Here is a 24,738-nt window from a genome sequence, read left to right on the forward strand (position 1 = left end):
AGATCAAACAACTGCTGCCTTGTAATTTGTTCTTGGTTGGACAAAGGCTATCGGAGCAAATCCAAAAAGAAAAGCAGGCTGAAATCAGAGTCAATGGCCTCAATGGCGCGTATCCTTAATTGTGATTGAGGCATGGTCGAGTCGGCTAAAGCTCATGGTTGATAAATTCAAAAAAGACTCAAGTTCAAACCCTTTGACTCTATCCCTTCCAACACTAAAAATTAAGAACAAAGAAGAAGAAGACTTTGCAACAATACAATATATGTTTGTGGCGGCAGGCGGCCTCAGTGTTCTACACAAAAGAAATAAGTTGATCTATCGTTGCTGTATTTCGGGGGTTTTGAACAAGGTGGTATTTTAAGTCGACTCAAAAGTTGGTGAAGTTGAAAATCACCAGTATGTCTTAGTCTAGCAACAGTGTAAGTAGTTAAGTGTAAACGAAACATCTTTGATGAAGTCTGCATCAAATATCACTGTAAATCTGTTGCGGTAAAATTTTTGCATCCTACCACCACCCGATGTAAATGCGAGGCAAAAATGTCACGTGACTCACAGTTTTCGCGCCCTTCTTGCAGTTTAACATATCGCCATTTGGCGTCTCGCAATTCCCCCATTTCTTATTGAATGTTATATTGATCTAGTAGCAGTATAGTCACGTAGTGACTGTAGTATAACAGTAGTGAGTTAGATCTAGATCTACGTTAAAAGAGGTTTGTAGATCTAGATCTATTAGTAGAATGATCAATACGTATTAATCAGATCTAATACTCTAACTCTAGTAGTAGCCAAGTCTAGTTAACTTTACTAGTAGTAGTAGCTAGCCCTAACCTCAACTAGCAGAAAAAAGCCTTCAACATATTTATTTTTATTATTTGGGGCCATGGACTTATACACTTATCTTAATTAACTATTTATTTTAGGCCTAAATGTAGACTAATAGTAATAGAAGTCTAGTGAAGTATAGTGGATACTGGATACAGTAGTACGTCCAGATACTAATTAAATTCTGTTCCATAACATTGCTTGTATGTCAAATTTTTCATATTTCAAAGCAATTTTCTCCATTGAAATTTTTCTCTTAATCCATTCTAGCCCCAAAAATGCCACCTTTGTTGTTTTTATTGTGTCTCATTAATAAGTAAATGTAGACCTATGTTTTATATAACAAATGTATAAAAACATAATAAAGGATGATAATTTACATTGCATTTATAGTTTAGAGTAATATTATTGTGATTACTTTATTTAAGGTTTGTAGCATAATTAAACTGTTAATCTGCATTATTGGCTAGAAAAGCAATTGTATACTCTTTCAATAATTATAATAGTTCAATCATTTTAAATAATTGTATAACAGGATAGAAGAATATCAATAGTCAATCACCAAGCACATACATATTTGTATGTAGGCCTATATACAAGTGTTAAAGATATGGTTGAAAAACATGTTCACCTGATATGATACCTAATAGAAGATTAGAGGTATTAACATTTTAAAAGACAAAAATGATTTCGCACACTTTTTATTGTTGCTATATTAATTGGTTTTATTTAACTTTTTAAAAATGTACAGGTATATTAAACACAAAACATTTGATATTTACCACTTGATGAGCTATGGGCATTCAAGGCCTGCTGCCATTTTTGAAAAAGATCCACAAACCAGTGAACATTGCAGAGTTTGAGGGCTGCACTGTGGCTATAGATGCCTACTGCTGGCTGCACAAAGGTGCATTCTCGTGCGCAGAGAAGCTCGCACTTGGAGAGAAAACAGACCAGTGAGTTGACCATTAATCATGTGATTTGTCTTGATGTGACGTAATAAATCATGTGATTTGTCTTGATGTGACGTAATAAATCATGTGATTTGTCTTGATGTGACTTAATAAATCATGTGATTTGTCTTGATGTGACTTAATAAATCATGTGATTTGTCTTGATGTGACTTAATAAATCATGTGATTTGTCTTGATGTGACTTAATAAATCATGTGATTTGTCTTGATGTGACGTAATAAATCATGTGATTTGTCTTGATGTGACGTAATAAATCATGTGATTTGTCTTGATGTGACTTAATAAATCATGTGATTTGTCTTGATGTGACTTAATAAATCATGTGATTTGTCTTGATGTGACTTAATAAATCATGTGATTTGTCTTGATGTGACTTAATAAATCATGTGATTTGTCTTGATGTGACTTAATAAATCATGTGATTAGTCTTGATGTGACTGCATAAATCATGTGATTTGTCTTGATGTGACTTAATAAATCATGTGATTTGTCTTGATGTGACTGCATAAATCATGTGATTTGTCTTGATGTGACTTAATAAATCATGTGATTTGTCTTGATGTGACTTAATAAATCATGTGATTTGTCTTGATGTGACTGCATAAATCATGTGATTTGTCTTGATGTGACTGCATAAATCATGTGATTTGTCTTGATGTGACTTAATAAATCATGTGATTTGTCTTGATGTGACTTAATAAATCATGTGATTTGTCTTGATGTGACTTAATAAATCATGTGATTTGTCTTGATGTGACTGCATAAATCATGTGATTTGTCTTGATGTGACTTAATAAATCATGTGATTTGTCTTGATGTGACTTAATAAATCATGTGATTTGTCTTGGTGTGACTTAATAAAATCATGTAACTAGACATTATTGATCTAGTTCTTTTCATTACAAAAAGTAAAACTGTACCAATCATTAAAATAAAATCCTATATTTTTCCTTGTCTTATTTCCTCAGATATGTTTACTACTGTATGAAGTACATCGACTACATGTTGAAAAACAACATCAAACCTATCCTTGTGTTTGATGGCTGTCACCTAAAGTCTAAAGCTGATGTAGAAAAGTCTAGAAGAGAGTTAGTTTCATCTTTTTCTTTGTAATTTCTTTGTATGAAAGCTATTTTTAGAGTTTGCTTTTTCTAAATTCAATGCTGCTAATTTCATATTATATTTGAACTGAGTATGGTCAGTATTTTCACAGATAATAATAGAGAAGGTTTAGTTAGTATTTTCTTGTCTGCTAGTGAAGACCTCGGATTAAAACAATTATTGTACCTATAAATGTCTTTAATTTGTGAGGATACTAACAATGGTAGCAGATACCATTTTTAACTTAGTATTTTTACAGGTTTTTTTATTTTAAAGTTTTGGTTATTCTGAGTTGGATGAAGCTAGTAGCATGTTTTTTAAAGATTTAAATGTATTGTTCAGAGTTTACCAACTGTTCTGTTTGTTCAACAATACTAGGCCTATACTGAGTTAGTGCTGGCAACAAATTGTTCCCTGAGACCCTCCTCTCACCCACACCATGGCATTAAATCCACACCCCTTACAATTGTTCACTCTAAGCTGTCATTCACTAGTTTGATGGGAAAATGTTGTCAGAGTAACAAACTTATTTATTTATATCTCCATGATTTAAATTAATCTCCAGAAAAAGAGAGCTCCATCGCAAAAAAGCTGCCCAGTTTCTGCGAGAAGGGAGGCGAGGGGAAGCTAAAGAATGTCTGCAGAGATGTGTTGACATAACCCCACAGATGGCCCTGGAACTTATGAACGTAATATCTGTTGGCATTCTTATATTACAGTTATATTACAGAGAACATTAAACGATTGCTCCTTAAGTTAATTAATGTTCTGCTTTCAGTTTTTATTTTAAATTAAATGTTTTTAAATTTTTGTATGTGTTTATGCAAAAAACCTGATTTTCTCAACTTACTTTCCCTCTCATTTCCCTGGGGAAAAAAGCGCTGCAGCCACACCTTTCTATCTGACTTGGTTTTGAGCGGCTCTCTTTATGTACTTCTTTGAAAACCCGGCAGCCCTAGCCCCATCTTCTATGGTCCTCCTCCAACATTTCCTTGACTGGCCTACTTTCCTCCTTTAACATTTCCTTGACCAGCCTACTTTCCTCCTACAACATTTCCTTGACCAGCCTACTTTCCTCCTTCAACATTTCCTTGACCAGCCTACTTTCCTCCTTTAACATTTCCTTGACCAGCCTACTTTCCTCCTACAACATTTCCTTGACCAGCCTACTTTCCTCCTTCAACATTTCCTTGACTGGCCTACTTTCCTCCTACAACATTTCCTTGACCAGCCTACTTTCCTCCTACAACATTTCCTTGACCAGCCTACTTTCCTCCAACATTTCCTTGACCAGCCTACTTTCCTCCTTTAACATTTCCTTGACCAGCCTACTTTCCTCCTCCTACATTTCCTTGACCAGCCTACTTTCCTCCTTTAACATTTCCTTGACCAGCCTACTTTCCTCCTTTAACATTTCCTTGACCAGCCTACTTTCCTCCTACATTTCCTTGACCAGCCTACTTTCCTCCAACATTTCCTTGACCAGCCTACTTTCCTCCTACAACATTTCCTTGACCAGCCTACTTTCCTCCTACAACATTTCCTTGACCAGCCTACTTTCCTCCTACATTTCCTTGACCGGCCTACTTTCCTCCTTCAACATTTCCTTGACCAGCCTACTTTCCTCCTACAACATTTCCTTGACCAGCCTACTTTCCTCCAACATTTCCTTGACTGGCCTACTTTCCTCCTTCAACATTTCCTTGACTGGCCTACTTTCCTCCTTCAACATTTCCTTGACTGGCCTACTTTCCTCCTTTAACATTTCCTTGACCAGCCTACTTTCCTCCTACAACATTTCCTTGACCAGCCTACTTTCCTCCAACATTTCCTTGACCAGCCTACTTTCCTCCTTTAACATTTCCTTGACCAGCCTACTTTCCTCCAACATTTCCTTGACTGGCCTACTTTCCTCCTACAACATTTCCTTGACCAGCCTACTTTCCTCCAACATTTCCTTGACCAGCCTACTTTCCTCCTTTAACATTTCCTTGACCAGCCTACTTTCCTCCTACATTTCCTTGACCAGCCTACTTTCCTCCTACAACATTTCCTTGACCAGCCTACTTTCCTCCTACAACATTTCCTTGACCAGCCTACTTTCCTCCTTTAACATTTCCTTGACCAGCCTACTTTCCTCCTACATTTCCTTGACCAGCCTACTTTCCTCCAACATTTCCTTGACCAGCCTACTTTCCTCCTACAACATTTCCTTGACCAGCCTACTTTCCTCCTCCAACATTTCCTTGACCGGCCTACTTTCCTCCTTCAACATTTCCTTGACCAGCCTACTTTCCTCCTACAACATTTCCTTGACCAGCCTACTTTCCTCCTACAACATTTCCTTGACCAGCCTACTTTCCTCCTACAACATTTCCTTGACCAGCCTACTTTCCTCCTCCAACATTTCCTTGACCGGCCTACTTTCCTCCTCCTACATTTCCTTGACCAGCCTACTTTCCTCCTACATTTCCTTGACCAGCCTACTTTCCTCCTACATTTCCTTGACCAGCCTACTTTCCTCCTACAACATTTCCTTGACCAGCCTACTTTCCTCCTCCAACATTTCCTTGACCGGCCTACTTTCCTCCTCCTACATTTCCTTGACCAGCCTACTTTCCTCCTACATTTCCTTGACCAGCCTACTTTCCTCCTACATTTCCTTGACCGGCCTACTTTCCTCCTACAACATTTCCTTGACCAGCCTACTTTCCTCCTACATTTCCTTGACCAGCCTACTTTCCTCCTACATTTCCTTGACCAGCCTACTTTCCTCCTTCAACATTTCCTTGACCGACCTACTTTCCCCTTCCACTTGGGATCCCAGTCTAATGTTGTTTTTTTAAGCTTATATTAAAAGTTGTTTATGCCTCTGAACATATTTAAAGTATTTTTTGTGTACAATTTGATGCAGGTGTGTCGAGACAGAGGGGTAGATTGTATTGTAGCACCTTATGAAGCTGATGCCCAACTTGCCTACCTGAACCTGAAGGGAATCGCACAAATCATCATCACGGAAGATTCTGATCTCCTGCTCTTTGGCTGTGATAAGGTAAATCTTTTTTAGGTAATGAGGTAAACTAACATCAGGTGATGAGGTAAACTAACATCAGGTGATGAGGTAAACTAACAGGCGATGAGGTAAACTAACAGGCGATGAGGTAAACTAACTTCAGACAATGAGGTAAACTAACATCAGGCGATGAGGTAAACTAACATCAGAAGATGAGGTAAACTAACAGGCGCTGAGGTAAACTAACTTCAGACAATGAGGTAAACTAACATCAGATGATGAGGTAAACTAACATCAGGCGATGAGGTAAACTAACATCAGGCGATGAAGTAAACTAACATCAGGCGATGAGGTAAACTAACATCAGATGATGAGATAAAATACAAAATGCATCACCTGTCCTAAGTCAGCACCTTACTAAAAGAATTTTCCTGTTTTTTAAAATTCATGGTTTTTAGCCTACCTTCCTTTCCAGTTATTCACCTTCATCTTTTTACTTTCTCGTATATACAAAGTATAGAGAAAGTCTTGTAATCATGCAAAAAAAAAGATAGATTTTTGCAAATCTCCACATTTTACGCCTCCCTGAGTCGGAAAAACATAGTTTTGCAATCTTGTCTGTGGGTCTGTAAACACGATAACTTGAGTACCGTTACAGCTAGGTTTATGAAATTTCATATATAAATATTATATCAAAATCGTAGATCCATATCAACTTTTGAGCGGTTTCCGATAACCGGAAGTGGAACTTTTTCTACTTTGAATTATTCAAAAGCCTATAACTTGAGTACTATTTCAGATAGATAAATGAAATTTCACATGTAAGTAAAAGATGTAATTCTCTACCTTCTTTCAAATTTTTAGTCGATTCCGTTGACCAGAAGTAGTACTTTACACTATTTCCGATTTCTCAAAAAACGCATGTGTTTCAAATTTTTAGTCGATTCCGTTGACCAGAAGTAGTACTTTACACTATTTCCGATTTCTCAAAAAACGCATGTGAATTTATAAAGTACTAATAATATTCCGCACTATTATGCACATTTTATTTGGCGTTCACTAGGTGTGCAACTCTTTTTTCTATGAGATTCTATTCTATTTTTAAAAGTTTAAGTATTTTATATGGATTAGAAATCATGTCTATATCTCGAGTTGCCATCCCCTGTTGTTTTATATAAGAATATTTGAGAAAGTTTAGGGGAGATCACTCCCGGTTTATTTCCTTTTGTGCCCAGGGCACATGGGGCAGTGTTCCCTATTATTGCACATTCAGAATTATATAAAGGAGGTCGTATACCACAAATGTAATTAAGAAATATTCTGTTATAATAATTGCTTGTTTGCTCTGGTAACTTGTTTAGAATAATTTTCTTTCTTTTGTATGAATAAATATTATAGTAGTAAAACCACTCTAACGTTTACTTATTTCAATAAACCAATTTAAAACACACAAAATTTAAACCTTGAATAGGTATTTAGGTATTATTTTATCTTTAAGATTTTCATTTCTGTTCAACTAAACAGAATGAAAAGTGAATCACTACCCTTAACCTGACACTGACAATTATAACCTGACACTGATAACACTGTCAGTTATAACTGTCACTGTCACTGTCAACTATAACTGTCACTTGTTGCAGGTCGTATTCAAGATGGATTTCTATGGGAATGGGACGCTGATAGAGAAAGCCAGACTCAATGAAGTTTTATCCATGCAAGGGGGATGTTACACTTTTGAGAAGTTCCGTCACATGTGCATTTTGTCTGGCTGCGACTACCTGTCATCACTACCTGGGATTGGCTTGGCCAAGGCGTGTAAAGTCTTCAAGACAGCCAGACAGCCGGACATAGCTCTGGTAGGGTTACACCATTTGTCCTTAAGACATCTGTCTTAAGGGATTACACCATTTGTCCTTAAGACATCTGTCTTAAGGGATTTCACCATTTGTCCTTAAGACATCTGTCTTAAGGGATTACACCATTTGTCCTTAAGACATCTGTCTTAAGTCCTTAAGACATCTGTCTTAAGGGATTTCACCATTTGTCCTTAAGACATCTGTCTTAAGGGATTACACCATTTGTCCTTAAGACATCTGTCTTAAGGGATTACACCATTTGTCCTTAAGACATCTGTCTTAAGGGATTACACCATTTGTCCTTAAGACATCTGTCTTAAGTCCTTAAGACATCTGTCTTAAGGGATTTCACCATTTGTCCTTAAGACATCTGTCTTAAGGGATTACACCATTTGTCCTTAAGACATCTGTCTTAAGGGTTACACCATTTGTCCTTAAGACATCTGTCTTAAGGGATTACACCATTTGTCCTTAAGACATCTGTCTTAAGTCCTTAAGACATCTGTCTTAAGGGATTTCACCATTTGTCCATAAGACATCTGTCTTAAGGGGTTACACCATTTGTCCTTAAGACATCTGTCTTAAGGGATTACACCATTTGTCCTTAAGACATCTGTCTTAAGGGATTACACCATTTGTCCTTAAGACATCTGTCTTAAGGGATTACACCATTTGTCCTTAAGACATCTGTCTTAAGGGATTTCACCATTTGTCCTTAAGACATCTGTCTTAAGGGATTACACCATTTGTCCTTAAGACATCTGTCTTAAGTCCTTAAGACATCTGTCTTAAGGGATTTCACCATTTGTCCTTAAGACATCTGTCTTAAGGGATTACACCATTTGTCCTTAAGACATCTGTCTTAATGGATTACACCATTTGTCATTTGTTTAATTCCGCTTATAGTTGTAGGTACACTGTCTTAAGGGATTACACCATTTGTCCTTTGTTTAATTCCGCTGAGAGATGTAGGTACACTGTCTTAATGGATTACACCATTTGTCCTTAAGACATCTGTCTTAAGGGATTACACCATTTGTCCTTAAGACATCTATCTTAAGGGATTACACAATTTGTCCTTAAGACATCTGTCTTAAGGGATTACACCATTTGTCCTTAAGACATCTGTCTTAAGGGATTTCACTATTTGTCCTTAAGACATCTGTCTTAAGGGATTACACCATTTATCCTTAAGACATCTGTCTTAATGGATTACACCATTTGTCATTTGTTTAATTCCGCTAATAGTTGTAGGTACACTGTCTTAAGGGATTACACCATTTGTCCTTTGTTTAATTCCGCTGAGAGATGTAGGTACACTGTCTTAATGGATTACACCATTTGTCATTTGTTTAATTCCACTGATAGATGTAGGTAAGGTACTCTGTCTTCAGACTTGTGCTTAGTGTTGCTGGTTTTTTGTTTGATTGTGAATTTTGCCAAGAACTCAAAATGTATAATAATTATATTCAATGCAACTATATGAAAATTTTTAGGAGGTTGGCATGGTCAGGTTGGTTAAGCTCATAGTTACTGGACTGAAAAGTCCCGAGTTCGAACCCCCAGGCAGATGAGGCTCAATAGCTGGGGACAGCAACTCATCTAGGAGAGAAAACTGTAGTTTGTTTTTGGTTGGACAAAGGCTATTGAAGCAAATCCCAAAAGAAAAGCAGGCTGAATCTGTGGCGTATAACAAGTTGACTTGTGATACTTAATTGTGTTACAGGGAATCCCTTCCAACACTACAATAAAAAGCAAAAATGCAGTTAATTAAAAAAAAAATTAGTAATAACCCTAAGTATTGTCTGGTTAATGCTTGGTGGACATGTGTTTGTCTAAGTGGACTTTGTGACAATGCTATGGTGGATACATTAGTGTTATTTTAACTTTAACGGTGTGCCCCATAGTACTGATTAGCTACAGCACATTACTGCTGAGTCCTACCTTTGTTGTTACACAGTGTGGTCAGGTGGTAGTGTGTGTGACTGCTAGCCAGATAGTCTTGAGTTCAGATCCCAGACTCAAGTCTGTAGAATGTCCCTGAGTCAACCCAGCTCTGATGGGTACCTGACTTACATTAGTGAAAGTAAATGCTTGGAGCTGATCACACTATGCATTATTATACAGACTTAAGTCTGTAGAATGTCCCTGAGTCAACCCAGCTCTAATGGGTATCTGACTTACATTAGTGAAAGTAAACGCTTGGAGCTGCTCACACTATACATTATTACACTGAGCTCACAGAAACGGATGAGCTCTACTTCATCTGCTCTTGTAGTCCAAAAGACCATTGGTAATCACCTCCATAGCTTTGATTTATTATGCCCCATTACAGCATTGCCCTACCTTTGTTCCTCCAGGTACTGAAGAAGTTACCCAGCTACCTGAAGATGAACCTGACAGTTACACCTGAGTATATTCAAGGCTTTATCAAAGCTGAGAACACTTTCCTGTACCAGCTTGTGTTTGACCCCATCAGCAGAACACTTTGCCCTTTGAACCCTTACCCTCCTGAGATCAAGGTCACGGAACTGGACTATGCTGGAGAGTATCCTTGTATTACAGCTATAATTAGCAACACATTTAATTTGTTTATGAATATGAGTTTTTAATCCATTATTTTGTTTCCTTTTTAAAGAATACTGCTAAATGCATTCTTAACTTTAAACTTTAGACTAACAGTGTTAACAAAATTCCAAGAAATTAACAGAAGCATATACTTGTGTTTTTCCTGAGGTTTTTTTAATGATTTATTTTTTGGCCTGTTTGATTCTTAACTAAATGTTAACAAGATATCTGCCTGAAGAAAAAGCCTATCAAATTGCACTTGGTAACATTGACATCCACAATCATCAGTGTATTGCATTTTTCGACCCTGACAGATTTGAGGTACATTTTTGTTGTTTTTATTGCTATTTTATTTTTATTTCTGATACAATTTTCATTGTTAAATCTGTAAAGGTCACAATTTTATTAAATCTTACATAAAATGTTTTATTTTGAGTTTTTTAAAATTATTTTTAGCCAAAGCATGCAGCCAAACCAAAATATAGATACCAGCTAAGTATCTGGGACAGGAATTACAGAATCAAGGGTGGGTCTCCATGTAAACAGATTCAAGACGTACCGAGGCCTTCCTTACATGACAAGGAACAAACCGTCAAAGTTAAACTCCTGAAAAAAACTCCGGTCAAGCGGCACAGAGAAAGTGAGTATTGAAGATGATTCTTTTTTTATTTAACCACAACTATGTTTAGCTGAATTCTTTGAACACAAACATAAAAAAAAAAAATTTTTTCCTAAAATTTGATCTAGACATTTAATCTGTGTTATCTAGGTCTGGTGGTATGTATTTACAGCAACTCAAGAGCCTTACCTTGTATAGCTAAATTAAGCCCATTTAATATGACTCTTAAAATAATACCGCCTACAAATTGGAATTCTCTCTAAATATTCCAGTAACGCCTCATTCACTTCAAGAGTAGTTGTGTAATACATTTGTTATCAAACTATAAAGGCATGGGCTCATATTTTGTCTTGTTAGGATTTTAACCCACATTGTCACACTGTTAAACCTAACATTAAACTGAGTTTAGTCAATATTCTAAATGTAATTTTGTTATTTCCAGTTTCTATAGCGCCCGATCAGAAAACAGATGAAGAACTTGTTTCCTTATATAAAAATGCTGAGGAAGAAACAACCCCTGACGCTAAAAGAGTCAAAATTGCTTTGTTCAGTGAGAAGGACGAGTTGTCTCAGCAGGAGAATCAAGAAAACACAACCTTGCCTGTGAAAACAATGTCACCAACCAAATCTTCATCAGGTCAGATGTTAGAGCAAAGGTCACGGCATGGTGACCCAGATCAGGACATCGAGCCAGCTGTAGTAAACAAAACAAGAACACAGGAAGGTGCCAGTAGAAAATCTGCTGCAAACATTGGAGATGACGCTTTCAGGACAAACAGTGCAGTGGTGACTGATATTAACCCTGCGCTGACCCCAACTAAAAATAGAAATGTTTTTGCTGTGTCGTCCATCTGTGAGAAACAGCCCAAGTTTAATCTCAACACCCCAGCAGTTGAAGTCAAGAGCAGGTACATTTTGTTTTCTCAACATTTTGTTTTCCAACATTTTGTTTTGCAACATTTTGTCTACTTCTTTAAACTTACATTGGGATCTTATCAGTTTCATTTTTTAATGCATTAATATAAAAGTTAAGCACATTTAGAAGAACCTATCACTAGAATTCAAGTTTTGCTTGCCAGATTGTATCTTGTTTATACTTATACTTACAAAACCATGCATTGAATACATTTTTTCTTGTTGTTTTTCTTGAGTTTTTGACAGTATCTTTCTTGACTACTATTATTATTGTACACTGCACAGAGTTTAAAGAGTTACCTGTTCTCATTGTCTTTTTTGTTTTATCACTGAATTTTATTTACATCACCCTTATTTTACTGTATTGATATTTTAACATCCTGATCCATACCAAACCTTTATAAAATCATATAAATCAAGCATTAGAGTTGTAATATATTTTAAAGCTAAACAGCATAGACTCATTTTTCTAATGACCATTCTAAATGTCTCTCCAGATTTTTCCATAGCAAAAACTTGACTTCCAAAACCAGGAGCCCAGCCAAAAGAAAATCATCCCCTTCCCCTCGCAGCTCTCCAGCTAACAAGCAAGATAAAAAATCTGAAGCTCATAACCCCATCCGTGTTATGTTTGAAAAATCTAAAGCTGCCAAAACAGCCCACCACACTTCCGATGAGGGTCCCATCACGCAGCAATCTACCGCAGCTAAAGACTCCTTCAAACAGTTAAAAGGAAACTCAACAACAGTTATCAAACAAGAGCCGTGTGAAGATGAACTATCACCTCAGGTAACATCCCCAGAAGTGTCCCAGAATTCAGTTTTCCAGAAATTTCAGTCCAGCTTTTTAAACAAAAAAAGTGACCAGAAATCTTCTCCAACTTCTGTGTTCAGCTGGTCCAAGGCTAAGCTAACCAGAAACAAGGATACTCAACTACTTTCAACTCAAAACTGTGATGATAAACATAAATCTCTACTCACTGCTGCAAATAACGTCCATTTACCAGCAGATACAAAAAGTGTTTCAGAACTTCCTAAACCTAAATCACTTTCTAGCTTCTTTAGTTCATCCTCGTATCAAGTCAAAAACAAACAATTCTACTCAACCCAAAATATGGGTGTAAAATCAGAAATAGAACATTGTAATGACGATGAAAGCAACACTGATGATGTTACAGAGTTAAAGTCTTATTCATATGATGCCTTTTTAAAAACTCTGGACAAAGATGATGATGTTGAAGGTAGCAGTACCCAAAGTACTCATACAAAAAAAGTAGACAGTCAGAGCAGCAAGATGGACAGTAAGCTATATTTTATTTTAATATTTTTTTAACAATACCTTTTTTTTCCTTTTTTTTCAATACTTTTAAAAAAATCAGTTTATTATATTTAGTCATCTCTTTTGTCTGCTTATTTTAAAAACTTTAATTTAAATTTTTTTTTTATAGATTTAGATATCACTATTCAGTTCAATAATACTTGTTTTAAAATTTAAATATACTTTTTAAATACAGCCTTGATTTAGATAGTATATTCATAATTTGTTTTATAATAGATCAATAATCAAAATCTAATGTCCAATAGCCAGCATGAACTTGTGTGTATCATCAGGTAATGATATAACCAGTGCCTTGATGGAAGCATCCCAGAGAAGTCCCCAGGATGTTTTGAATACATCTTCCTCTTCTTTAGGCGATGACATGAGACTGGCTAGTGAGAAGAGCAACCTGCAGAGTTTTGATTCTGGTTGTTTTAGCCAAGAGGTCATTGACCTTAGTGATAACGAGATAGACTCAAGTAGTCAGGTATGTGATTATCAACATTGGTGTAGGTAGTTTGATATATATATATATATATATATATATATATATATATATATATATATACATTTGTGTAGACAATAACCTAATCCAAATTTATCTAGGCACTTGACTAACCCAAGCATTATATTTAGAATTTATTGTTACAAGCTGTAGCAACCGTAAAGGAGATTGTTTCAATAAATATATCTGAGAAAACATTTTAGATACTCATATAAAGACCTTTGCCTGAAAAAACATTGAATACATAATAATTGTAATATCATTTTGCAAATATATAAATTGTGCAAGCTACTAATTATTTCCTAAAAACTTTTCTTTTATAGAATTTGACTTTATCTGGTACTTCAAAGAATTTAGGTAAGTTTTAACACCTCTAACCACTATATACAACTTATTAGAAAGCTTAGATAACAAATAATATTGAGTGACTTATAAAGCCAGCATAAAATTCTGTTTGCTTGCCAATATAAACCATCATTTTTTTTTCACAAAGGTAAACCATCATGTCGAGTGTCTGGGTTATCCCGTGGCAAGAAGAATAAACCTTCAACCAAACCAGCCAAAAGGTCATCAGGTGTCACAGGACAAAGGTCAATAATGGATCTGATGAGCCAGTTTCAGTATAAAAGGTGCATACTAGACAGTTACCATTAGGGACCTGTACATTATGCTTATAGACACATACCACTAGGGATTTTAGTTCAAATTAGGCAGAAGACAGTTACCATTAGGGACCTGTGTAAAAATAAGTTACCATTAGGGACCTGTGTAAAAATAAGTTACCATTAGGGACCTTTGTAAAAATAAGTTACCATTAGGGACCTGTGTAAAAATAAGTTACCATTAGGGACCTGTGTAAAAATAAGTTACCATTAGGGACCTGTGTAAAAATAAGTTACCATTAGGGACCTGTGTAAAAATAAGTTACCATTAGGGACCTGTGTAAAAATTAGTTACCAGTATGGCCATCTATACACTTCAGACAGTAGGGACCTGTGAACACTTCAGACAGTAGCCAACTTATACAAACAATTTTTTTTTAAACTGTAATGTAATATCTTTGTCATGAAAAAGACAATTGTGCTAACTTTACTTATGGATTATTATTATAAAACTCTTCACTTTATTTTTTGTGTAACAATGTACTGAGCCTCAGAATGGCATATTAACAATTTCCAGTCTTCAACTGTCAGCTTCTAGATATGCATGCACTGGCCTAATTGTTAAAAAGTTTGACACTGTATCAGTTAAATTAGTTGTATAAGACAAGTTCCTTTTTTGCAGCTAATTCTGTAGTAAATTGAACTAGGGGCTAGGTGACTTGGTTATGTTTGAACACAATAAAACTTAAGTTTAAATCTCTTTTATGCCTTCCTTAAAAAGCTTTAAAGAAATGTTTGTTAAAAATGCCCAGTAAAGGGTTAAATATTACTTGGCAAAACTCATTACATTTTTAAAATATTGATTATTTTATTAGATAATGTGAAATCAAATCAAATATTAATTGATGAATATTTTCCATTAGAGTGGCTGCAATAAATAATAGCCAAGAATGATGCTGGGGAAAGTCACAAGAAACTGTTACAGCCATCAACTCAAGGCATCAGATCATTGAACAATCTCCTGACTACACAATAACTATTGTTATAGCTTGTTGTTATCATATTGTGCCACCATATTGTTGACCCAATGTTACTGTACCATATTCATTGTTTTTATGTATTTTATGCATTTGAAATGTGTTCAAAAACTGGGCATTAACTTGTTTAAGTCAAATCTTTTAAAATTTTACTTTTTAATTATTTTTTATAAGAAAATATTTTTTTCTTAGCCCTCATTTGTGGGACTGATTGTTGAAATAAATAACCTCGCTTTGCAATAAGCAATGTATTGATGTCAAAATGTTTTATCGCCATGTAAAATTAAAACAAATAAAAATGCATTTATTTAAAAACACACGTTTAATATCTTTTTACTTTAATAAATTTTTATCAAACAAGTTGTAAAATAAAACGTAAAAATGATTGTAAAATTTTTTCTAAATGGAAAGTGAACATTCTCTCTTTTTTTTTTTACTAACATGCACTAGTATCCATGATTTTGTCAGCTGAACTCCAGTTCTTTTACAATCCTTGATTCCTATGTGGTGTCACTTTATTTCCGCATCATATATATTAAAGTCCAAATGAACATTTCATATTCATTTAATTACAGGTAAGTCATAGGGTGGTCATGATTGAATAAAGAAAGTACTTAGGTACTTACTTTTCCATAATTCTGTACTCATCTGTCACAACAATACATTTTTTTTCCCCGTCATGTCTTTTAATTTTTACAAATTAATAACGTTGGCCGAACCATTTGGCCAATTTGGTGTTGTGTCATTGTTAGGGGTTTCTTCACCATTTTCTGAAAGCCTAGACTTTGAGATACATAACTTTGTGTCGCTAATCACATTCAGAATTTCAGGCCTCGTTTTAGTCTTCCTTGCGGACAATGTTCTGTGTTTGCACCCGTCAGGACTATTGAGTTCATTGTCATTGGTGCCTGTACTAAAAACAACACTGTGATATTTTATCTTTTTTCTTAAGTTGTATTTACAAGTTTGGGAACCTTTTCTATCAACATACCAATACCTTGATCTATCAGTTGAGTGTTCCGTTTTCTTACGTGTGACCTGGTTTTCATTATTTACTCCATAATCATTATTTGGATCAGGGGTTTCAACCTTGTTTTCATTATTTACAACGTGATCATTATTTGGATCAGGGTTTTCAACCTTGTTTTCATTATTTACTCCGTTATCAGTATTTGGATCAGGGTTTTCAACCTCGTAATTATTTTTAACACAGGGATCAGGGGTTTTAGCCTTACTCGCTAACGTGACCCTAGGCTTTGGGAAGTCCTCCACACTATACGGCCCAGCCATCCAGCCTTCAACACCACCCTTTACACAACGCAGGGACAGATTCCACCGCCTGTACTGGCCCAAATTACTGAGGACCATCTGCCTCAGCTTTTTCCTTGCTCGCTCACATTCATCAACGTTGTACATTTCTTGTGTGTCTACCAGTAATTCAAACTACTATGACCAGAAACAAAGGTTCATCTGTGAATATAAAATGTCAACACCAGTTGTGTAAGCGCAGACAGGTTTTAACTAAATTGTTCAAAACAGTATGAAACTGTACATATCTAGTAGTGGTGCAAATAACAAGTTTTGAAATGTTTGTGTTTAAGTTAAATGATTATGGTGAGCTATACATACAACTCAAAGAACTGTCAAACCTCTTCAGAGGTCAAACCTTGCTTTAACCTCTGCTGATAAAAATTGTGTCAGTCAGGTTTAACTGTAAAACAAGATGACAGTCACACAACCCAGTTGTTTGAATGTAGGACAAGATAACAGCTGTGTGACCTAGTCTTGTTTAAATCTAGGACAAGATAACTTTATGACCTAGTTCTGTTTGAATGTAGGACAAGATAACAGCTGTGTGACCCAGTAATGTAGGACAAGATAACAGCTGTGTGATCCAGTGATGTTTGAATGTAGGACAAAATGTCAGCTTTATGACCTAGTCCTGTGGTGAATGTAGGACAAGATAACAGCTATGTGACCCAGTAATGTAGGACAAGATAACAGCTGTGTGATCCAGTAATGTTTGAATGTAGGACAAGAAGACAGCTTTATGACCTAGTCCTGTGGTGAATGTAGGACAAGATAACAGCTGTGTGATCCAGTAATGTAGGACAAGATAACAGCTGTGTGAACCAGTAATGTAGGACAAGATAACAGCTGTGTGACCCAGTAATGTAGGACAAGATAACAGCTTTATGACCTAATCCTGTTTGAATGTAGGACTAGATGACAGCTTTATGACCTAATCCTGTTTGAATGTAGGACAAGATAACAACTATGTGACCCAGTAATGTAGGACAAGATAACAGCTGTGTGATCCAGTAATGTAGGACAAGATAACAGCTATGTGACCCAGTAATGTAGGACAAGATAACAGCTGTGTGACCCAGTAATGTAGGACAAGATAACAGCTGTGTGACCCAGTAATGTAGGACAAGATAACAGCTTTATGATCTAATCCTGTTTGAATGTAGGACTAGATGACAGCTTTATGACTTAGTCCTGTTTGAATGTAGGACAATATAACAGCTGTGTGATCCAGTAATGTAGGACAATATAACAGCTGTGTGATCCAGTAATGTAGGACAATATAACAGCTATGTGACCCAGTAATGTAGGACAAGATAACAGCTGTGACCCAGTAATGTAGGACAAGATAACAGCTGTGTGACCCAGTCCTGTTTGAATGTAGGACAATATAACAGCTGTGCGATCCAGTAATGTAGGACAAGATAACAGCTGTGTGACACAGTTATGTAGGACAAGATGACAGCTTTAAATGTTTAAATGTAGGGCAAGATGACAGCAATGTGTCATAGTTTTGTTTTAATTTAAAACAGCCATGTAACCTAGCTATGTTTGAATGTACCTTGTAGGGTCACAGCCAAGTTGACTAACCCATTTAAAACATACAGCCATTGACACAATATTTTAACATATGGACACCATCCTTGGTCCAGGCAATTTATACAGTTAGACTAGACTCAGATATGTAGAGGGCCTCTACACTGATTATTTCTAATTACATCTCAATTTTTAAGCTAAATTTGTTGGTTAATATTTAGATTACTGGCTATTTTTCTGTACTTGGATCATCAGGTAGGCCTATTTTTTAACAAGCATCACCAGGCATTTGTGACATAGGGATGATCAAACAAGTAGGATTTCTGGGTCACCAATCTAATAATACTTGCTAAACACAAATACATTTTTATTCTGAGGTGTAGGCAGAGGTGTATAAGCTCTTGTGTCTCTGTTTGACAAATATTGTACAAACAATGTTTCATTTATTATATATATATATATATATTATTATATATATATATATATATAAAATATATATATATATATATATATATAAAATATATATAATATATATATATATATAAATAAATAAATAAATATATATATATATATATGAATTTGTCCAAAAAAAATGTTTAACTTTCTACACACACACATGAATGTTTTCTGAACCATCCCCTTACCATCACCAGTATCTTGCTATGCTACTGTTTTCAATGAAAGCAAAGAGCAAATAATTCTGAATTTCAATTTTAAAATAACATTTCTTTAATCATAACCAACAAAACATGAACAGTTTTCTGTTAAATCATTATCAATGTCATACTTCTTATTTACATATCAACAGAATTATTGGCCATGTCATTAAATTTGATTTTAAAAATTAAAAAAACATTGTTAAACGTGTTAACTTTTTAAAAAGTAAGGGTATGCTGTTTTATTTTTACATAATTATGAACAGTTTGAAGCATAAAAACAGCCATATGTACATGAAGGTTTGCTTTTACAACCCAACATAAATAGATACCGGTAACTTAAAAACACAAATGATTAGATGGCAGAAGTCTTACAAAAAAAAATATTTCTTAAATTAATTTGAACATGTAGACCTATGTAATATTACGTTATTGCCAGTATACATTAAAAAACAAATGTTTTGAGGAATAAGCTACACAGTCTCAGGAACCATTATGCTTTTTGCTGTCAGTTCCTCCATTATCTGTGATACCATTATTATTATTAGCTTGAAAAACTCGAGGAGGAAGTGGAAATGTTTTAGAAATATGTTCCATCATCCCATCTTCTCCCTCCCACATATTTGTAAAACTGGCAGCAAGTCCTTTTGAAATGTACTTTGGGAACTTTCCCATCTGACAATCAAGGCACAAGGACTTTTTTGCCCTTTTTATTTCATCAAGCTGGTATGACATTTTTCTAAAAAAAAAGTTTATTAACTCCAGACTAAAATCCACTCATGAAAACTGTATAATCAATACTGGTATCTGCATACACCTGAGAATGAAATAATTCTTTGTGTATTATTAATGAAACTAGTAAATATTTACTATGCCAGCATTTAAGTTAAATTTGAAATAATAAGCAATAAAAACTAAAAACAAAACACTAGCTTTTACCTGAGCCTCAAAAACATGGTTGAAAAAAACTTATAAATTATCAATTTGTTAAATAAAATAAAAACTATAAAAAAAAAAGAATTAAAATTAAAAAATGCTTGGTTTAGAAAATGTACCAATTAATTTTTTTTTTCAAAGATCTACCTTCATCTTAATAGTAGACCATTCAATGCAGTGCTTCAAACTTCAAGTAACACACCAGTGCTGAAATACATTTGATAAAAAGCATAAAAAACTTAATTACTAGATCTAGATATCTAACTAGAAACTATAAATAAACTATTTTGGCAATAACACGAAGTAAAGAGTAGAATGTATATATAATAATTATTAATTTAAAATTATAATAATGTTAGCATAATTAATATTTCATAAGAAAGTTATAAGACACTTTAATTGATTAAAAGACATAGATCTAGTCTATGTACTTAGTTATAGTAAATGGTAATCTATAGTTTTAGGTGCATAATATCTGCCGAGGCTAGTAATGAGAAAAAAGGTTGCCACATTGTTAAGGCTTTAATAGAAGTATATTGTGATATATTTGTGATAAATATTATAGATAACAGAATAATAAACCAAAATCAATGACTAAATACATCAAGATAAGCCGGAAATTAACTTTAAACAGCAGCGTTTGCAAGCAAGATTTGCTATATAAACAGCCATCATTGGTAAATTTAAAATTAGAGCGATTTCCTCTGAATCTCTAACTATAATTTAACAAAAACAAAATTAAACAAAATGGCTGCTAAACTAAAGTAAATGAGCTTGGTTGCGTCTGATGAAACCATCACTAGTCTTTATTTAAATAATTTATTACTGAAAGTTTTAATACAATTGTTTAAAAACAGGTGCAAGAATGAAACTTTGAAACATTTTTTTTATTTTGTATCTTTCAAAACATAGATTCTAGATTCTAAATCCTCCTAAAAATGTGAAATTATTAGGCCTACTAAAATTTAATGAGACACCTTTTTTGCACATTACTAATCTCTGCCAATTTTACGTACCTAAAACGATAGATTACCTCGTAGTGCTAGTGGGTAAAACACTTTACTTAGGACCCGGGTCCCAATAGCCACGGCCGCTATTGGGACCCGGGTCCTAATAGCCTCGGGCGCTATTGGGACCCGGGTCCTAATAGCCTCGGGCGCTATTGGGACCAGCCAATAGAATTGTTTAGATTTAGTTATACAAAAGTTCTTTTAAGATGCAGAATATATCTTTTCTGTTGTGATTTTTTTCCTTGTAGATCTAATTCTAAATGATATGTTGAGATCTTGATTTAAATACCCGATATCATTACTGACAAATGTTATGATGAGCAGGTGTCGTTAGGTCTATAATATAATTATGGCCTATGCTATGGTATGAGCTTCTATGGCCGAGCGAATGTTGAGCACGCATGTTAAAATGTGTTTTATTTATTTTTTTCTTCTGTTAAACGTAATTTGATTTCATAGGTCTGTCCGTCCAAATATATATATTATATATACATATTATTTATATATATATATATATATATATATATATATATATATATATATATATATATATATATATAAAATTGTATAAGATAGCTCATATAGGCTGCAGACTACAGATCCCGGGCCCCCTTTTTCTTGAACACGAATATCTCGCATGCGTTGTGGTACACTTTAATAGAAGCAAGATGTAACATTTGAACTCACAATGACCCTAAATCCGTTTTTCCCTCTTACTGGCTTGGGAGAGGGGAGGGGGGGGGGACTACGACGTCGACAAATCTCGACAAGCTCATAGCAATGGTTTTGCTATGACGTATGCTATACGCCTACACTGCGTACACTGTTCACATCTAAACCAAAGTGAACTCACAGTGACCCTGGCTACACCGTGTCGGTATTTTTCTTGCGCCAACCAGAAAATGCGAGCGGGCGATCAATGGAGCAACGATGTTTTTATAATTGGCGTGTTTAAAAACCTAAATCTAGAAAAAAAAAATCTATTTTGTAATAAAAAATAATTAAAAAAGACACAACTCATAGGGAATTTAAACTTAGATAAATACACTTTACTTCACACAAAATAGAGAGCTTTGTAGGTTCCGATCCCGTAACTGATCGAGATTCGGGAGGTACTGCGTTCTCCACTCGACCATGACGTCTTACGATTATTTATTTAAGTATTTAATGATTTTGTATATACCGCTAAATATATGTTATTTAGATATAGCAACACAAGAACTAACGCTAGATAATCCGCATAACTAATTACAATAAAAGACAACAAAATACGAGCAAATCCACAAGAAAAATCAAATAAACATAAAAGGTATAATTTTAATACAGGTTGTACAAGTGCTTAACGAACTTAATGCCGGGTCCCAATAGAGGCCGAGGCTATTAGGACCCGGGTCCTAATAGCCACTTCCTTACTTTAATCCTCCAATATCAGAGTAATAACATTATCATTACTCATTAGAATGTCTAGACTAGATTCTCTAATCTCTAGAAATCTAGACCTAGCCTATGAGAATGAAGAACAGTATTGAGTATGACAGTATGAGTATGTCCTGATGTAGTTGAAAAGTAGGCCTATAGTAAGTTAAATCACATTAAATGACCTAATAAATGTAGTAGCCTAGCCCTAGGGCCTAGACTAGATCTATATGTACTTAATAGTAAAACTCCATTTTAGCGTATTTTATTCCCCACTTCACGTTCACCTCCAATGGAGCGTAATTTATTATAAATACAACCGAAACACAAAAAAACGGTAGGTAAACATTGGGCTTATTTCTTTAAGAAGTTTTGTTTTAGGTTTTGATAATTTCCTTTTGTCAAAACTTGAGAAAAATCCAAATTTTGAATATTGAATGTGCTATGTTCGTGTGTCTGTTAAGATATTCATCAATTCATGGGTAATCTATCGTTTTGGGTACGTAAAATCGCCCGTGGCTATTAATGTACGAAAACGTTACCTCATTGTCAAGGCTGTAATAGAAGTATATTGTGATATGTTTGTGTCAAATATTATAGATAAATGAATAATAAACCTTAATCAATGGCTAAATATATCAATATAGGCCAGAAATTAACTTTAAACAGCAGTGTCTGCAAGCAAGATTTGCTATATAAAAAGCGGCCATTTGTAAAATAGAGTGACTTCCGCCTGAATCTCGCGCTATAAGTCAATAAAAATAAAACTTTAACAAGATGGCTGCTATAGTAAATGAGCATGGTTGCATCTGTTGGAAACATCGCTGGTGTTCATTTATTACTGAAAAGTTTTAATTCAATTGTTTAAAAACTGGTACATAAATGAAACAAGGAAACATTTTTGTATTTTTCAAAACATAAATCCTCCTCAAAATGTGAAATAATTATTAAAATGCAAGGAGTCACCTGTTTTTCACATTACTAGTCGCGGGCGATTTTACGTACCTAAAACGATAGATTACCAATTCATGTCAATGGGTGAAGTACAAAACTCACTATTGATGACTATTGCAAGGCGGTTAAGCAAAGTTTGTATTGTTACAAGTATCTCCCACGCATAATACTACTATAAATAAACTTTTATGAACTCACAATGACCCCAAAACTGAAACCAACACCATTTCAAATAGCTACTGCCAAACTATGACATTTGCTGATAATTAATAAAGTCAGTATGAACTCACGGCTATGGTGAACCCTCGACAGTGTAGGGGTTTTTCTCCCGCTGATCACACGCTATTTAATTGGAACTGATACTAATGCTTTTTTATGTTTATTTTTTCTTTACCTTTTCTAATTAAAACTCACAATCATCAAAAAAATAAGTGGTAATCTATCGTTTTGGGTACGTAAAATCGCCCGCGACTAGTAATGTGAAAGACAGGTGACTCCTTAAATTTTAATAATTATTTCACATTTTGAGGAGGATTTATGTTTTGAAAAATACAAAAATGTTTCCTTGTTTCATTTATGTACCTGTTTTCAAACAATTGAATTAAAACTTTTCAATAATAAATGAAGACTAGCGATGTTTCCAACAGATGCAACCATTCTCATTTACTATAGCAGCCATCTTGTTTAAGTTCTTTCTTTGTTAACTTATAGCGCAAGATTCAGGGGAAGACAACTCTATTTTACAAATGGCTGCTGTTTATATAGGAAATCCTGCTCGCAAACACTGCTGTTTAAAGTTAATTTCTTGCCTATATTGATATAGATCTATTTACTAAATATTATTATTTAGCTATTGATTTAGGTTTATTATTCATTTAGGCCTATCTATAGGCCTAATATTTAACACAAATATAATATCAAAATATACATCTATTAAAGCAGGGGTCTCCAAACTACGGCCCGCGGGCCGGATGCGGCCCGCGAAGTCCTCTCATCCGGCCCGCGGAGATCTTTTAGTCCAAGAAAAAAAGGTTTGTTAGTGATGGCTGAGAAACTTTGCCCAGAAAAATCAAAGACATGCCTGGAAGAAACTGGCCCCCGAACTGAAATTTGATAGACTAGTTAATGCGGCCCTCGGACTGAAAAGTTTGGAGACCCCTGTATTAAAGCCTTGATAATGAGGTAACTTTTCCGTACATTAGAAGCCGCGGGCGATTTTACGTACCCAAAACGATAGATTATCAAATAAGTAGATTCTAGATCTAGCTCTAATGATCTAATCCAAGTGTTTCCTAACGTTTGTGTGTGTTTACTGTGTTTCGGTTGTGTTTACAATAAAATTAAAATTATACGCTCAACCTGAGGTGAACGTGAAGCGGCGAATAAAATACGCTTAAATGGAGTTTTACCGTACTAGATTAAGTAATTTAATATGTAGATCTATGTTGTATGAACTATGATGAAATTAATTACCATACAGATATTTTATTATTTATTATTAATATTATTTAGATCTTAGTTACAAGTTAGTTAGATTCTAGGAGTAGTTACCCGTTAATTTGAGTTTTTAATCCACCAAAATAAAAGACAAAA

General features: G+C 34.8%; 2 protein-coding genes across 6 annotated transcripts; one reads left to right on the forward strand and one right to left on the reverse strand.

Annotated features, from left to right (window-relative positions):
* Window positions 1-1,592: 1,592 nt before the first annotated feature.
* Window positions 1,593-15,596, forward strand: LOC131943048 (exonuclease 1). Its single transcript, XM_059303056.1, has 14 exons — window positions 1,593-1,778; window positions 2,765-2,884; window positions 3,463-3,586; window positions 5,812-5,949; window positions 7,551-7,766; window positions 10,127-10,314; window positions 10,559-10,655; window positions 10,791-10,974; window positions 11,396-11,861; window positions 12,366-13,168; window positions 13,479-13,672; window positions 14,014-14,047; window positions 14,184-14,319; window positions 15,216-15,596. The coding sequence occupies exons 1-14, from the start codon at window positions 1,618-1,620 to the stop codon at window positions 15,244-15,246; spliced, it is 2,892 nt and encodes a 963-aa protein (XP_059159039.1). The 5' UTR covers window positions 1,593-1,617; the 3' UTR covers window positions 15,247-15,596.
* Window positions 15,597-15,652: 56 nt separating this feature from the next.
* On the reverse strand, window positions 15,653-24,738 carry LOC131943055 (myb-like protein A). Of its 5 annotated transcripts, none has more exons than XM_059303064.1 (3): window positions 24,697-24,738; window positions 19,913-19,972; window positions 15,653-16,799 (listed from the first exon to the last, which is right to left on the reverse strand). In XM_059303064.1, exon 3 carries the CDS (start codon window positions 16,743-16,745, stop codon window positions 16,023-16,025), a length of 723 nt encoding a protein of 240 aa, XP_059159047.1. In that variant the 5' UTR covers window positions 16,746-16,799; window positions 19,913-19,972; window positions 24,697-24,738; the 3' UTR covers window positions 15,653-16,022. The 5 variants fall into 5 exon arrangements, 3 of the variants coding, with proteins under 3 accessions (XP_059159047.1, XP_059159048.1, XP_059159049.1); XM_059303065.1 differs by having other exon boundaries at window positions 24,669-24,709; XM_059303066.1 differs by lacking the exon at window positions 24,697-24,738 and adding an exon at window positions 20,368-20,675.

The sequence above is a fragment of the Physella acuta genome, unplaced genomic scaffold (genome assembly GCF_028476545.2).
Source record: "Physella acuta isolate Inbredline_101_S28 unplaced genomic scaffold, ASM2847654v3 ptg000439l, whole genome shotgun sequence".
Lineage (NCBI taxonomy): Eukaryota > Metazoa > Mollusca > Gastropoda > Physidae > Physella > Physella acuta.

Bases quoted from the DNA above. Each gene is read 5' to 3' on its own strand.
- LOC131943048 (XM_059303056.1), top strand. From the start codon at position 1,618: ATGGGCATTCAAGGCCTGCTGCCATTTTTGAAAAAGATCCACAAACCA. The intron at 7,767-10,126 runs GTAGGGTTACAC...TTGTTCCTCCAG, and splicing joins GACAGCCGGACATAGCTCTG to GTACTGAAGAAGTTACCCAG. The intron at 13,673-14,013 runs GTATGTGATTAT...TTTCTTTTATAG, and splicing joins AGATAGACTCAAGTAGTCAG to AATTTGACTTTATCTGGTAC.
- LOC131943055 (XM_059303064.1), bottom strand. From the start codon at position 16,745: ATGTACAACGTTGATGAATGTGAGCGAGCAAGGAAAAAGCTGAGGCAG.